The following is a 16,353-nucleotide window of genomic DNA, read 5'->3' as shown; positions in this document are numbered from 1 at the left end:
CCTCCTCCCTCCTCCCTCCTCCCTCCTCCCTCCTCCCTCCTCCCTCCTCCCTCTCCCCGAAGAGGGACGCGTGAGTCAGCCCAGGGGCCTCTCGCCTGCCCGCTTCGGCTCCCTTGCCTCCGACGTGCGCACTTGTGGGGGCCACGTGTGCCCCACGCCAGTCGCCAAGCGGACGTGGTTGCTTCTTCCGCAGGCCACGGGAACTTCCCTTACCTCTGCGGGAACCTGAGTGACGTCGTCGTGAGCCCCCTCCTGTACACGTGCTACCAGAACTCTCAGTCCATCTCCCGGGCGTATGAGCACTACGGGGCCTCGGCGATACAGCCCATCTCTGAGGAGGTGCAGCTGCTACTGACCGTCTACTATCTCGTCCAGCTGGGTGAGCCTCCCTCCCGCCACGTGGGGCCCATTGGTGCAGCGGCCGCGGCCCGAGGCGGCCCGTCAGTCCGGATCCCTGCCCGTCACTTGGAGCCCTTGAGAAGCCACGCTGGCTGGCGGACAGGAAGTGCCGGGGACCGTCCTTTCTCACCACCCACATCCCATCCACCGGAAAGCCCTGCTTCGTCCCAGATGCGGCGTCCCCCACCCTCCTCCGCCACACCCCTCCCTTGCCAGGGTGGGGCTCTGCCCCCCATTCTGCACAGCTGTTAATGATCGTGAATCTCATCGTATCTGTTCTCTCCTGGGGCCCCCCGGGGTCTCCTATCACACACTCAACCCATACCGGCTCCAGGGCCCAAGTGACCAGGCCTCCTCCCACCTCCGCTTCCACTCCAGCTCCGCCATGCCCCGCGGCAGACCCGTCTACTCTGTGCTTGCTGTTGCTTCCCCGAGAAACGCCCCTGCCCAGGACCTGTCCTCCGAGTTTTGGTTCCTGTGTCACCTCAGGGAGAACCTTATCACCATATCTAAGACCGTGCCCCCTCCGCAGGCCCCTGGGAGTCTCTCTCCTCCGTATCTTGCCTTTAGAGCACCAGCATTTGCTCGCTTTCCGTGCATCTCCGCGGTTAGGATGTAGGGTCCGTGACATCAGGAACGTTGATTTAGTTCACATCTGCGTGTCCAACAGCACCTGCGCTGTAGTTGGCCCGCGACTGTGTTGAAGGAACAGGTAAACACGGACGCAGCATCCCGTGAAAGCATTTCAGGAGAGGGACCAGTCACCTGAGTCAGTGAGGCCAAGAGCAGAGTGAAGGCTGATGATTGGCCATTGGGTTTGGGCACATGGGAGTGACAGGCACCCTCGGCGATGGGTGCGTCCAAGGAGTGTGGGGGACAGAAGCCGTGCTGCGGTGGATTGGAGACAGGAGGCAAGCGCAGGGAGCGTAGACAGCTCTCCCAAGAGCTCGGTTTGGCGATGGTGATTCCGGAAGGGGGCGTGGGCTCAAGGGGAAAGATTTCTTTTCTTTTTTTTTTTTTTTTAATTTTTTTGTTTTTAAGTTTATTTGTTTTTGAGACAGAGAGAGACAGAGCATGAACGGGGGAGGGTCAGAGAGAGAGGGAGACACAGAATCGGAAGCAGGCTTCAGGCTCTGAGCCATCAGCCCAGAGCCCGACGCGGGGCTCGAACTCACGGACCGCGAGATCGTGACCTGAGCTGAAGTCAGACGCTTAACCGACTGAGCCACCCAGGCGCCCCAAGGGGAAAGATTTCAAAGATGGGAGGCCTAACGGCTAATCTGATCAAATCTTGGCGTCGCCTCGTGCGTGTGTATTGTGATCCCGTGTTTCAGATCAGGAACCCGTATCATAAGATAGCTCTGGATCCGTGCTGGCGCCGGGTGGAACCGGAAGGGAGCACGCCTTCCGAGTCCAAGCGTGGTGCCGCTTCCTCCGACTCCCCCAGATATAAGATTTGAACAAATACGCCAGAAAACGTCTAGGAAAGAAAGGCTGACGGTATTCAGTCTCCTAGGCGTCAGACCCACAAATCAAGTAACGTATGTCTCGAATTGATGACGCAAGCGTGGGTATCCAGTGGGGCTAAGGGTGCAGTAAAACCAGTGTCACACGTGACATTAAAGTCACCGGTAGGTAGACGCACGTAGGCCCACTGGACACAGTCTGACGATGTGTACCGGTTGGCCCCGGAAGCCCAGTTTCGAGACTCCGGGAAGCTAGGTTCTATGCATAAAGACGTGTATTGTGCAGAGGTGGCTACGTGGCAGCAAAGAAAGGATCGACAGTGGAGACACCGCTGAGTAAACGGTAGAGCCTCGTAGGAGGGGACTTTGCGTGGCCAGTGACCGTGCTGGGCGCAGACCGCAGACAGCGTGGTGTGCGTGGTTACGGCGAGAAGGTAGGGAAAGAGGAGGACCCCCGGAGTCGTAGGCTCGCAGTCCTTGCTGCTATTTAACACCCGCGCGTGAAACCCAGACTGAGGAACAGGCAGAAAGAGCTGTGGCCGCGCTAGGCTGGGGAGCTTCTGGCCGCGCGGCTGCCCTCCCTGTACCTCCCCGCGGTCCCTGAGACGATCTGGCATTGATGACGCGGAATGTGTTACTTTCGCGTTTGCTTGCGCGCGGCTCCCCAGGACCGCCCCCTGTGTTCGCGGTGGGGACGCGGGGGCCGGCGCCCAAGCCTCTCCTGCCGTCTTGTCGTTGCCAGCAGCGGACCAGGTGCCCCTGATGGAGGACCTGGAGCAGATCTTCCTGCGCTCGTGGCGCGAATCGCACCTGACCGAGATCCGGCAGTACCAGCAGGCGCAGCCGCAGCCCTGCCCGCCCGCGCCCAGCGCCGTGGCCCCCGTCACCTCGGCCCAGCTGCCCTGGCTCGCCGGCCTGGCCGCCAGCTCCTGCAACGACAGCGTGCACATCATCGAGTGCACCTACTCCCTGGCCGAGGGCCTCTCCGAGATGTTCCGGCTGCTCATCGAGGGCAAGCTCGCCAAGACCAACTACGTGGTGATCGTCCGCGCGTGCCGCAGCCCCGCCATCGACTCCTGCGTCGCCGTCACGGGTGAGCCCTGCGCCTGAGATTGGGGGCAGCGGGAAAAGCAGCTGCGTCTGTTTCCCGGCTCCCTTCCTTTGCAGATCCGCGCCGTTTGTCTCTCGTGGCCCAGGGTCCGTAGCAGCGGTCGGTTAGTGCTCAGCAGCCCCCTCGGTGTGCGCCGCTCGTGCCCCGGCTGGCGTGCTGAGTTAAAATTCTTTCCTCCTCCGAGAGGAGGGTGAGCATTCCGCCTTGCCAAACCCTAGAGAGGCTGGGCAACTCTGGAGTTAGACCGGGTGGAGGGCCTGGGTCCATGCACCTGATGATGTGACTGGTCCCTTAATGACTCTGGCCCTCACTTCCTTCAGCTAGCTAATGGAGAACAAAAACCCCAGCGATCTCATTGTCTATGTGGACTCATGCGTCAGTGAACTAATACAGTATAAAAACATTTATTGAAGTCCTACTGTGTGCAGCCACGGTTGTAGGGACCGGAGATACAGGAAGGAAGGTAACGAGGTCCCTGCTCGCCTGGAGCGCACGTTCTGGTGTGGGAGGCAGATACCAAAGCCAGTGCAGAAAGTGACAGGTGGACAGGTGGAGGGGCCCGGGGTCGGAGGATCCCATTTGGGGAGCTGGTTATTAAGAGGGGTCAGGAGAACCTATCTAAAGAGGGGATGTTAAGAGCAAGGGCCTGAGAGAAATGAGGCAGCGGGCGATGTTGCCTCTGGGGACAGCTGCGGGGGGGCCCCCCCAGGACCACGTGGCCACAGGCCGTGCCTGGCATGTTGCCAGTAAGCAGGAGGCCAGGGCAGAGGACGGGACTAGGGCGTTGTGTGGGGGCCCTGACGGCCTTATCAGAGCTTTGGATTGTTCCCTGTGTGCATTGAGAAACCGTTGCACGATTTTGACCAGAGAAAGGCTGTGACCTGGCTTTTGTTTTAGAAGAATCAATGACCTATTTGGGTGTGGAGAGCCCCCTATTTGGGACCCCTATTTGGGTCCCTGGGGAGGGGCTGGATTCATCCAGTGCCCGGTGCAGGCGGCCGGGGCTGGGCTGGGGGAGGCGCAGAGGAGCGGCCTGATTCTGGGTGTCTGTGGGGTGGGTACCTGTGGGGTTTGCAGTGGGGGGGGGGGGGGGGGGGGGGCCATGTGGACTGTGTGGGAATACCCTGAGGGCTTTGGCCGTGTAGCTGATGCAGACACCATCCACTGAGATGGCAGGAACTGCAGAAGCGTTTCTGTTTTTTGAAAACATTTAATTTAGGGGCACCTGGGTGGCTCAGTCGGTTAAGTGTCCGTCCGGCCCTTGGTTTTGGCTCGGGTCATGATCCCAGGGTCTGTGGGATGGAGCCCCTTAGTCGGGCTCTGCGCTGGCAGCACGGAGCCTGCTTGGGCTTCTCTCTGTCCCTCTTTCTCTGCCCCTCCCCTGCTTGTGTTCTCTCTCAAAATAAATAAAATAAAGAAAAATTGAAATTGTCCTCGTGGAGGGAAGGGGTGGCAGGGAGGTCGTGCTGGAATCTCAAGTTCTCCCGCACCAGCCCGGCCCATGCTTCAGATGTCGCGGTGGCCGCGTGGGTGGGCAGCTGGGTAGAAAGTCCAAAGCTCAGGACAGAGATTGAGGGGTAGTCGGCACGTTGGGGGCCTGAGAGCCCAGAGGTGATGCCAGGACCCATCTGGTGAGTGCAGAGCAGGGGCTGTCTGAGGTCCGGTCCTGTGAGGGGAGGAAGTGGAGAAGCAGACCTGAGAGTGGAAGGAGAGAATGTCCCGGAGGCCGAGGGGTGGGAGTGGGGCGGGGGTGGGGGTGGGGGAGGCGTGCTTCAAGAAGGGAGAGAGAGCGACTGGGCCAGATGCTCCTGTTTGAGTCCGAACGGGCTCCTCCCTCTGTCCGCCGCATGGCCATCAGTGACGCGGACACAGCGGTGCTGGTGGATGAGGGCGCCATTGGATTGGGCTCAAGAGATGATGAGCAAAGAAGCAACGGGAGACAACCGTTTTGAGAAATTTTGCCTTACAAGGAATAGAGAAAAGAGATAATAATTGGAGGCGGAACGGGATCAGGTTTTTGTGGTGGTTCTGAGTCGCGCGGTGTAAGTGTATGTTTGGCAGTGGGAAGGATGGGTCACAGGTGGACAGGTGGAGGGGCCCTGGGATGCGTCACAGGTGGTCGCTGTGTCCTGTGAGACAGGACCGGGCCGCTGCGCACAGTGGGTTTACAGGAGTCGAGTGGGCATGACCGTGGTGTTTTCTCCAGCCATGTTTGGCAGCTCCGTAAAGACTCGGAGCAGGAAGGGGGTTTGATGCATAGGGTGGAGCAGGGCTGTGGGGAGGGACTTTGGGACTGAGTATTGCTGGACGTGGGCTCTCCCTCAAGGGAGGGGGACAAGAAGAGACAGCAGGAGCACGTCTGGGAGGCTCCATGGATTTGAAGAGTGGGGGAGTTTTTGGAGTGTCAGAGGTGGCTGGGGAGCAGGCTGCAGGGAGTGGAGCGTGCAGAGGGGCGGGGTTATCAGTGGTGACCACGCCCAGGGCACGCCCCTGGTTGCAGGAGGCAGAGGGGCGGAGTTGTCAGTGGTGACCACGCCCAGGGCACGCCCCTGGTTGCAGGAGGCAGAGGGGCGGAGTTGTCAGTGGTGACCACGCCCAGGGCAAGCCCCTCCTTGCAGGAGGCAGAGGGGCGGAGTTGTCAGTGGTGACCACGCCCAGGGCACGCCCCTGGTTGCAGGTGAATGAGTGGAAGCAGGGGACAGCTCCCTGGACGAGATCGGGTGTGTCAAGCAACTTTTATGTGCCAGGCTGATCTCTGTGCACATTAATGCAGTGACCTCATTAATTCATTGACCTCATTAGTTCCTCTCCCAGAGCAATAGCAATGGCTAATTATTTCCCAGCTTCTTCCTGTTAGTTAAAAAGAACACGGAATTCCTCAGTCTAGCATTTTCTTGATTGAAGTGTCATGAATACAGGGGCGCCTGGGTGTCTCAGTCGGTTAAGCGACTGACTCTTGGTCTGGGCCCAGGTCATGATCCCACTCTTCATGAGTTTGAGCCCCACATTGGGCTCTGTGCTGACAGTGTGGAGCCTGCTTGAGATTCTCTCTGTCCTTCTCTCTCTGTTCCTGCCTGGCTTGCACTCGCTCTCTCTCAAAATAAATAAACACTAAAAATAAAAGAATCCTTCTGGCTTCAAATTTCTCTTTGAAAAAAAAAAAAAGAACAACTCATGAATACAAACAGATTTCTCAACTTAAATGGGACTATTAGGATTTAAAACATCACTCTCGGGGCGCCTGAGTGGCTCAGTTGGTTAAACGTCCGACTTCAGCTCAGGTCGTGATCTCATGATTTGTGGGTTCGAGCCCCGCGTCGGACTCTGTGCTGACCGCTCGGAGCCTGGAGCCCGCTTCAGATTCTGTGTCCCCTGTCTCTCTGCCCCTCCCCCCCACTTGCGCTCTTCCTCTCTGTCTCTCAAAAATTCATAAACATTCAAAAAAATAAAAATAAATAAAACATCCCTCTTAACACTGTTGTATGGTATTCATAGATCTTCGTGGGTCAGTTTGTCAATTTCAGAATAATTTTTGGCCAATCACTATACTCCTATTTTTTAAACTGTTTAAAAAAAATGACCCCACAGGTATTACTTGTTTTAAGCCTGAATTTTTTTTTATCTTTTTATTTACTTAAATAAATTTATTTACTTAAATAAATTTTTTTATCTTTTTATTTACTTAAAAAGTGTATATTGTTGCTATGCACTGCCCCAGTTATCTGTAAGCGTTCTTGATCCTAAACCCATTCTCTGTTTTTGTTTTTGTTTTTTAATAAATTACTTATGTGATTTGAGTAGCACTCTCAGAAATAAACCTGGTGGCCTGTTGTGCCTCAGGGATGGACTAAGCATTTTTATAAACAGTGCCTGGTTTACAGTCCTCAGGACAGTCCTGAAGTGCTGTCATTCCTGTGTTTCAGGAGGCGAAACGGGGCCAGAACGGTTAAGTATCTCAGGTTACACGGCTACTAAGCGGGAAGAGAGGGTCCGAGGCCAGTGTTCTGGGTTTCCCCTCTTGTTATCCTGTTAACCTGGGCCAAGATGCTTTACGCCATTTATTCGTTTAACCAACATGAACACCTGCTCTTGACCAGGCATGGTGACAGGCTTGCGGGAGAGAGAGGAGACAGACTGTTGTCCCTGGGCTCACGTGCTAATTCTAAGTGGAGGGGCCCAGTGAGAGTTGTTTGTTTTCCAGGAAAATACCAAGCCCGAATTCTTTCTGAGAGCCTCCTCACCCCAGCGGAGTACCAGAAAGAAGTCAATTACGAGCTGGTTACCGGGAAAGTGGACTTGTTGGGGGCGTTTTTCAGCACCCTCTGTCCAGGTAAGCCCGTGGGGAGACCGGTGTAAATTCACGAGCGGGAAGGGTGGAAACAAAGACTCAGAGGTGAAGTCCTCTCGGAGGGTGTTCCCTGGGACCTGCCGAGGCTGGCCTGGATTTGGATGTTCAGGCCGTACCCTCCGTTGTCCGTATTAGCATTTACAACCCTTTCTGTGGTGGTTTCTGGCCGGCCATCTTCGTGTGCTGACTGTGGGCTCTCCTAGGTGGGGGGGCTTTGTGGTTTCTGGTTTTGGGGGCACACGAGGGTCTTGTGCCTCCTCTGTATTCCCTGGCCCCGTGCACGGCTGCTCCCCAGCTCCCCCTCCGGATTGCTTGCGGCTTCTTGCTGGAGCAGTGCCTCAGTCCATGTGTTCTATGCTGTGAGTTCTGTGCCCTTCACCCCTCTCTGCCTGGCTCCTCACCCCATTTCCTCCCATAAACTGTCCCTGGCCTCCCCCTCCTCTAGGATAGGCTCAGACCCCTTCCTCCTGTCCTTTAGCATCTGGCTCTTCCTTCTGTCCTGGCACCTACCACATCACCGTGCCATTTTCTCTGACTGTTTGCCTGCCTTACAAGCCATGGGCTCCGGGACTGGATGGGCCCTGGCTTCTTTATTTCCATTACCCCAGGCCCGGGACAGCGCCTCATACCTAGTAGACGTTGCATGGATATTTGCCGAATTTCACCGGGATGGAAAACCCATTTCTATTTTTCTCTCTGTTTTGGGCAGAGGGGGACATTGACATTTTGCTGGACAAATTTCATCAGGAAAATCAAGGCCATATTTCGTCGTCACTTACTGCCTCCTCTGTCACCAAATCAGCATCCCTGGATGCACCGGCATGCACAAGTGAGTGACGCCAGGAAGCCAGCGGCCAGGGTCCGGGCTAGTGAGCCAGCGGCCAGGGGACGCCAGGGGCTGTGAGGAAGCAATGTTAGAGAGTTAGAGACGCATCCGGGAGGCAGGGCATCTTCTTAGCATCAAACTGGACTAATATATAATTTTAATTGTAGTCTTTAATGCCAATAGTCTCCTCTTACCCTGAAACGCACACTTTTCCTGAGATAGTGCATTGCTCTGTGTTGCTTTCCAGCTTATCAGTGCATTGTTGAAATAGTTTATTCCTCCCAAGTTCCTGAAGAGCTGTGATAGTTTCCTTCCCTTCCAGAGAACTTGCAGCCTCTTCCAAAGTCCAGTCTCGGTGTCACGTTCCCTGAGATGCTGTCTTTGTCCCCTTCGGGTACAGTAGGTCACTGCCTCTGCGCTCCCTGAGTGCTGTTCATCCTTTTATTATTAAATTACAGACAGTGTGAAATGGTACATAGCCCAGAGCAGGCACTGGATAAATGTTGGTGTGTTTCCCCCTTTGGTCACTTTGTGCACTAGACAGGGGCCCCCTGCGTGACTCCCTAGCTCTCTGCTCTTGAGTGTACCTCGCCTTTATGGGGGCTCTGGTTCCAGGTTACAGTCTGGAGCCCCACCACATCCGGCCTTTCCAGCTGGCCGTGGCTCAGAAGCTCCTCTCCCATGTGTGTTCAATTGCGGATTCCAGCACCCAGAATTTGGACTTAGGATCCTTCGAGAAGGTGGACTTTCTGATTTGTATTCCACCCTCAGAAGTGACCTATCAGCAAACCCTGTTCCACGTCTGGCATTCAGGTACCGGCGGGGGGTGGGGGGGACATTCAGGGGACACGTTGTGACGGCTACATGGAGAAGCTTTTATCCCCTTAAATTCAGATTTGGATTTGAAATACCAGTCTTTGCCTCCCAAGTAGATAGGGCAAGTATTATTACCCCCATTTCGTAGATCATGAAACAGACGCTCAGAGATGGCAAATTGCCCAAGATTTTAAAATCCATTAAAGCCAGAACCATGACTTGAGTTTCCACTCTGTCCTGCTCAGGTCAATGACCTGTGTGTCGATATCCTGCTTCAACTTAATGTATTCTCCCTGTGTTTACAAGGGGATGAAATACGAAATACATGAAGAGTCAATGTCTTAAATGTCCCAGCTTTATGTTATATAACCTGCAGCTCAGTGGCATTCAGGCTGGGAGATGATTTTGTTGGGGTGGGTGGCGGGGGACGGGGGGGACCTTACCCTTCCCTTTAGTCACGCCGTGCCCGGGATCACCTGCATCATGAAGCCAGCTTGGCTGTGGCCCCTGGGCGGGCTGCTGTGTGCACACACCACGCTATGAAACAGGCCCGCCTCTGTGCCCAGCTCCTGCAGACATGTGTGACGGTGGTCTGCCTGGGGTCCGCTGCCCCGACTCTCCCGTGTCTCGCCCATCCCTGTAGCCTCAGGGCCTACCGGAGCGCCGGCCAGATAGGAGGTGCCCGGCAGGCGCCCGCCGAATGAACGAGAAGCTTGTGACAAGGGTTTTTCTTGTCCCGTTTTACTTGTGATGTGTTTTTTGCCACGTTACAGGGGTTTTGTCGGAGCTCGGCTTGGAAAAGGAGCACATGACCAAGCAGAGGGTTGAACAGTATGTTTTGAAGCTTGATGCTGAAGCGCAGACAAAATTTAAGTCCTTTCTGCAAAACTCCTTTCAGAATCCGCATACGCTCTTTGTCCTGATCCACGACCACGCCCACTGGGACCTCGTGAGGTGAGCATGGCTTTGGCGTATGGCGGGGTTGACATTTTATTATGCTAATATGTGGGGGACACTTGGAGCTGTGGGTACAAGCCTTGAAAAGATGAGTGACGTTGGGGGTTTTGGCGTTTGTAAGCCGATGCCATGGATGCGTTCCAGAACGTTAGAGCTGGAGGGCATCTAGACTGGCCCGAGGGCCGTGCATTTAGACATTGTCACTGACTGGGTGGGGAGGGAAGGGAGATCCTGGGTCAGATCGCAGAGGGGGGCTCTGATTTAGCACAGAGTCAGAAGCTTAGGGCTGGCCAGAAACTCAAAGATCACCCATACGAAGGGCATGCAGCATCGGGTCCCTGCATTTGTACATCCGGAATTGTAGAAAGAGCTGTATTGTGAACATCCATTTGGACGTAGGTTTCTCCGAGTAGCTCCCTGCCACCAAAAGGGCTAATCACTTTGTTTTCTCTGTTTTGCTGGATGGCTGGAAGGGAAGGCTGAGGCCGTGGCCCACAGGGAACAGCTGAGCTGTGCTGCCCTCCTTGGCTCCTTGGCCAAAATGCTTCCCCTTCCTGGTCCTGTTACTTAAATGTAATACGGAGTGTGCCATTTTATATCCTCTCAGGATCGCTTCAGGTCAGTAGGAGTCTCGGGGGAAAATTTCAGGAGACAAGTACGCAATGGGATGGGGCCACAAAGGAGCACTCCTGGGTGAGAGTCACTGCTCTCGAGGAGTAGGAGGATTGTGTAGCCTGCAAAGCAGTCCTCCATGAATACTGTTCCCCCAGCTAGGTTTTTAATAAGCGATGAGTGTCAGGGCATCCCTGACAGGTGCACAGAGCCAGAAGCTTTGATCACTTGCAGATTTGGGGGGTGGGACTAGTTACACACGTATTCAACTGCTTGATCCTTGTAAAATTACAGAGTGCCTTCGTTCCACTCACTGTTGCTTTCCCCCTCCTTTCCTTCCTCAGTAGCGCTGTTCATAATCTCTATTCCCAAAGTGACCCGGCTGTGGGATTGGTGGACCGGTTGCTGAACTGCAGAGAGGTGAAGGAGGCCCCCAACATCGTGACGCTTCACGTGACTTCCTTCCCTTACGCTCTGCAGACACAGCACACCCTCATCAGCCCTTACAATGAGATCCACTGGCCCGCCTCCTACAGCAACGTGAGTGCCGCCGGGCTGTGGGGCCTGGGGTCACAATGACACCAGCCGAGGTGGGAGAAATTCTGTTTAGTAAGACTCCTGATTGACTAGCGTCGTTTGGGGGCCAAGTGGGTCCCCGTTTCTTGGGTCTTTGAGTTGACCCAGAGTTAGATTTTAACCCCTTCCTGGTCTTTAGAAACTCTCCCAACATACATTAGTTAGATTCCCCGTCTTAATGTGCGTAGGGAGGCACTGTTCTGAGGGCTTTGTCATATGAACTCCTACACGAGGCAGGGGCTTGGACGATTTCTGATTTGCAAATGGAGAGAATTTACAAATGGAGAGAAGAAGACTGAGCCACTCGTCCAAAGACTGTGCAGCCAGATCGTGGCAGAGCCAGGAAATGACCCAGTCCGCCTGGCTCTGTGGCCCCCACGCTCAACCGTGGTGCTGTTTGAGGGCAAAGGTCGTGTCTTTGCCGTTTTATCTGCTATGCTCTGACTTTTGAGAGGCTCTGATGATAGTTTGGGAGGAATGTTAAGTCAGTGGGAGTGAAATTGATTAGGGGGGTGCATTTTTTTTTTCCTGCTGATTTCAATAGCAGCTGAATGTCAGATGGTTGATTTGCCTTTCCCTAAAACTAGCTTAAAACGGTTGGAAAGAAAGTCTTAACAAAGTTGTGGGTTTAAAGAACGAGGCTGGTTTTCTTCTTGGCAAAGGCACTGGGGTCAAATGAATGGAAAAGTGTTGACGGATAGGGACGCACCCTCCTTTCAGTAGAGAACGCTCTGTGCTCTGGGTCTGCGGAGAGAAGTAACGTGTAAAGCATCGTGCAAAGGACAACAGAGTCAGCACCATTTAGATCAAGAGGCTGGTCCTGGTCATCTGCGGCGTGTGAATCTGTGAGTCCCCACAAATGCAGTGTCTGAGTGACCGATGTTCCTCTCTGTTTTAGGGGGTGGACTTATATCCTGAGAACAAGAAGTACTTCGGGCTGTCAGAGTTCATTGAGTCCACCCTTTCGGGACACAGCCTCCCTTTGCTCAGATATGACAGCTCCTTTGAGGCCATGGTCACGGCATTAGGAAAAAGGTACACGTCTCTGTTGGAAGTTGCTACAAATGCTCAGGAGTCCCGTGCCAGTGGAAGCATGTGCAGCCAGAGAATTCCAGGGAGGGAGCCGCCTTCCTCCTTTCCTGGGTGACAGTCCCTCCATGAAAGGGACCCTGGCTTATTTCTTGCCCTGCACGTTGGGCCAGTGATATCTGTTGTGCCATTGTTCTAGAACGTTTTAGAAATGAGAATGGGCAGAAACACGTTGGAATGTGGAATGGGGTGTTTGAGACTCAGGGAAACCAAGGAAGTGGGAGGTAAGACACCCAAAGGTTTTAAGGGGAGTGACGGCGACAGTCCCAGGGGGCTTCATCTCTCACGTCCTTTGTGTATCATCTGTTGAGTGCTGGTTGTGTGCTAGGCGCTGCTCCTTAGTTTCACTGTCTTATTCAGTCCTCGCCACTTCTCTCGCCGTCGCTATGATTATCTCCCTTTTGCAAGTAAACAGAGGCTCAGAGGGGCCCCCGTGACTTCCTTGGGCCACACGTCGGGCAAGGGCTGCAGCCGGTTTTGTGAACCTCCAGAATCAGCCCGAGTCTACAGCCGGCCCTTTTAGCCCGTGTCACAGCAGACCTCGGAGGTGGATTTTAATGCTGCCATTTCCGAGACGAGGAAACCGAGGCCCCCGGAGGTTAAGCGATTGCCGCCATCCACGCAGTTTGTACGTCGGGAAGCCCGGCCAAGTTTTACAGACTGGCTAGTGCAAAACAAAATGATCTCTGCCGCTAACTATTGGTGTTGAGCTGGGCCCTGGCACCTGCCTTCACGGCACCTCGTCCTCACTTGCCAACGAGGGCGTTAAACCAGGCGTGTGCTTCTCAAGTTGGGTTCCAAGCTGTCTTCTGAGCTGTCCTGCTTTGGCTGGATGCTGACGGCTGTTTCTGCCGAAAGGGGTTCCACAGTCAACCGTGTCGGAGCACCCTTACGTCTAAGGTTTGCTTTTCCACGAGAGTCCCCGAGCCTTCCGTTGCCCCGCGTGCTGTGACTAGAGTGGAACTAGAGTAGGTGGCATCTCCTGGACATCGGGGGACTGGCGTTCCCCAGAATGCCCTTTGAGGAACGAAATCCTTTTCGGCGCGGTGACGCTGATGGTCTTAATCAGGCCGCTTCTCCACCTCACACACGGGCAGCCGAGAGCCATAAACTTGCTGAGCGAGGGAGCCCCACCTCTGCCTCTCTGCCCTGCTCATGCACCTCCTCCTGCTGGCTGCTTAGCGAGCTGTAGGTAACTTTGGGCCCAGTACTCTACGTGTATTGCCTCGTGTAATCCTCACGGTGGCACGGTGAGACGGATCCTGTTACCCCCATGTGGCAGAGGAAGATACACACTTAGGTTGGGTCACCTGCTCTAGGTCACGTGGGAGGTTTTGGAGTGAAGCCAGACCAAATCCTTGCCATCGACTCCAAAACAGTAGAACCACTTAACCATACGTATGGAGCAAGGTCTCACGGCTAGTGGCCAGGGAACCATACATTCTGGCTTTATACTTTATTAGTCTTTTTTTATTAAAAAATTTTTTTTGATGTTTATTCATTTTTGAGAGACAGGGAGAGACAGATCATGAGCGGGTGAGGGGCAGAGAGAGGGGGAGACAGCATCTGAAGCAGGCTCCGAGCTGTCAGCACAGAGCCCAACGTGGGGCCCGAACCCTCGAACCACGAGATCATGACCTGAGCCAAAGTCGGGCGCTTAACCGACTGAGCCACCCAGGCGCCCCTATACTTTATTAGTTTTAACCTTCAGCAAACCCGCCGAACCTGTCTGAACTTCCGTACCCTCACCTGGGAACAAATCTGCTTTTCTAGTGGCTTCTCATGAGAGTTTTTAGGAAACACGAGCCTGTGCAGACTCAGGAACAGTTGTACGCTGAGCGCTCAGGCTCCAAAGTCACACTTCCTGGGTTCGAGTCCTGGGTCTATCCCTTATGAGCTGAGACTTTAGAAAAGTGTCTCAATCCTCTGTGGGGATAAGAGTACCTACCACATGGGAATGTCATGAGGGTTCAGTGGACGAATACACACAAAACGTTAAGAGCAGTGCCTGGCACACATTACGTGCTCATGTCAGCTGCCACTGCCGTTGTCACCACCATCACAACTGTCCCTGTCACCATCATCCTCTTCCTTTCCCGCCCCTCTGCTAAACTGGAAGTGTTGCACAGAGATTAAAATTCACATTTCACGGAGTGAGAAGAGAACATCAGGCTTTGGAGTGTTGAGTTATGGAGAATCCTAGGGACTCCTAGGAATCATTTCACCCAACCACCCCATTTTACAATTGTGAGAACTGGGGCCCGGAGAGGAGAAGCGATTTGCCCAAGGTCACACATCCAGTTTGTGGCAGCCCGGACTGTAGCCAGGTTTGATGTTCTTTCCGCCACACCATGCTGCCCTTCCTGGGAATCCTGTGTCTGGAAAACTCTCTTGAAACAGGCAACTGGGACAGAAGGCGATAAAGGTAAGAACACATTGGTTACTGCCTCTCCCCACCACGTGCGTGGCCAGACTGTCGATTCGCCATGTGTTGCACACAGACCCCAGCATATGGCTGGAAAATCTGTCTGGGAAACCGCAAATCTGACACAAACTTATTGGGACTTAAGAGATTTAGACGTTTAACAACTCCCATTTTTATTCCGATATGTTTTCTGGGGAGCTTCCTTCCTGTAGAGCCAACCACAAAGGTTTAGGGGCAAGCACATTGCACCTGTACGTGCTGTTTAGAGCTGGGCGAGTTCTTGCCTCCCATACGGTGGTTCCTTTTTTTTTCTTTTTTTAAACAATAGCTTTAGTGAGGAATAAGTGACATAGAGTAAACTGCAGAGATTTAAAGTGTTCAGACTTTAATTAACTTGTTTTTATTTTAATTTTTTAATGTTTATTTATTTTTGAGAGAGAGCGCGTGAGTGTGGGAGGGGCAGAGAGAGAGGGAGACACAGGATCCGAAGCAGGCTCCAGGCTCCGAGCTGTCAGCACAGGGCCCGACGCGGGGCTCGAACTCACGAATCGTGAGATCATGACCTGAGCCGAAGTCGGACGCTTAACCGACGGAGCCACCCAGGGGCCCCGAAGTGTTCAGACTTTTAATCTGTTACTGATTTTAAGCAAATTAAGATCCGCCATGGTATAATTTTCTTCACGTTTCTTGTCCTGACTTGAGTTTTCAGCAAGTACGAGAACAATTCGGTCCTTGTTTCCTCTAATTTTTTTTTTTCTGCGTTCCTCCTCCTCCTCCCTTTTAGAGTGATCCAATGCCATGTACGTTAAGGTGCTTGAAGTTTCAGCCTTCCGATGCTGCGGCCCTTGGTTTTTGCTTCCCTCTGTTTCATTTTAGATCGTTCCTTTTGCTGTGTCTTCCCGTTTCCCGATCTTTTCGACAGCAGCCCCCAGCCTGTGCTCCCGTTTCCCCGCCGGCAATGGCGGAGCGGCGTCTGACGCGCCCTCTGAGGGAGGCTTGTGTTGCAGGTTGGATGCAGGCGGCTCTGAAAGGAAATGCCACGCGTCTGCGATTCCGGGGTCTCGCCGCCCCCGAGCCGGTGGATGTGTTGGGCCACGTGGCGGCTGGGCGAAGGCCACCGCCATCGTGTCGTCGTCGTCGTGGTCCTCGCGGAGCGCCCCGGGCATCCTGGAGCCCCGTGACAGCGCGGTCATGCTCCGCCTCTCTTGTTTGTTGCAGGTTCCCCCGCCTGCACAGCGCGGTGATCAGGACCTTTGTTCTCGTGCAGCACTACGCGGCCGCCATGATGGCCGTGAGCGGCCTGTCGCAGATGAAGAACTACACGTCGGTGGAGACGCTGGAGATCACCCAGAACCTCATCAACTCCCCCAAGCAGTGCCCCTGCGGCCACGGGCTCATGGTCCTGCTGCGGGTGCCCTGCTCCCCGCTGGCGGCCGTGGCCTACGAGCGGCTGGCCCACGTGCGGGCACGCCTGGCCCTGGAGGAGCACTTTGAGATCATCCTGGGCAACCCCAGCTCCGGCATCACTGTCGGGAAGCACTTCGTGAAGCAACTCAAGGTGGGCGCGGTGGTCGGGGACGGGCGGGGTGAAAGATGCCCGGCAGGGTAGGGGTGGTGTGTGTGTGTGTGTGTGTGTGTGTGTGTGTGTGTGTGTGCGCGCGCGCGCGTGCGCGCGCGGTGACCGGGCGGCGGGGGGGGGGGGGGGGGGGGGGGGGGGGGGGGGGGGGG

General features: G+C 54.6%; 1 protein-coding gene across 1 annotated transcript in view; it reads left to right on the top strand.

Moving 5' to 3' along the window:
- The window catches only part of GREB1 (growth regulating estrogen receptor binding 1), a 77,688-nt gene that overhangs the window by 27,904 nt on the left and 33,431 nt on the right, over positions 1 to 16,353 (top strand). Inside the window, exons 9-17 of the mRNA XM_049652518.1 lie at positions 194 to 379; positions 2,608 to 2,958; positions 7,178 to 7,306; positions 8,034 to 8,153; positions 8,766 to 8,963; positions 9,740 to 9,920; positions 10,880 to 11,075; positions 12,010 to 12,146; positions 15,844 to 16,183. Coding sequence (XP_049508475.1) covers positions 194 to 379; positions 2,608 to 2,958; positions 7,178 to 7,306; positions 8,034 to 8,153; positions 8,766 to 8,963; positions 9,740 to 9,920; positions 10,880 to 11,075; positions 12,010 to 12,146; positions 15,844 to 16,183 — 1,838 coding nt within the window. The remainder of the gene's footprint in view (positions 1 to 193; positions 380 to 2,607; positions 2,959 to 7,177; positions 7,307 to 8,033; positions 8,154 to 8,765; positions 8,964 to 9,739; positions 9,921 to 10,879; positions 11,076 to 12,009; positions 12,147 to 15,843; positions 16,184 to 16,353) is intronic.

The sequence above is a fragment of the Panthera uncia genome (genome assembly GCF_023721935.1).
Source record: "Panthera uncia isolate 11264 chromosome A3 unlocalized genomic scaffold, Puncia_PCG_1.0 HiC_scaffold_12, whole genome shotgun sequence".
Taxonomy (NCBI): Eukaryota; Metazoa; Chordata; class Mammalia; order Carnivora; family Felidae; genus Panthera; species Panthera uncia.
This window is presented reverse-complemented; position numbering and strand designations above follow the sequence as displayed.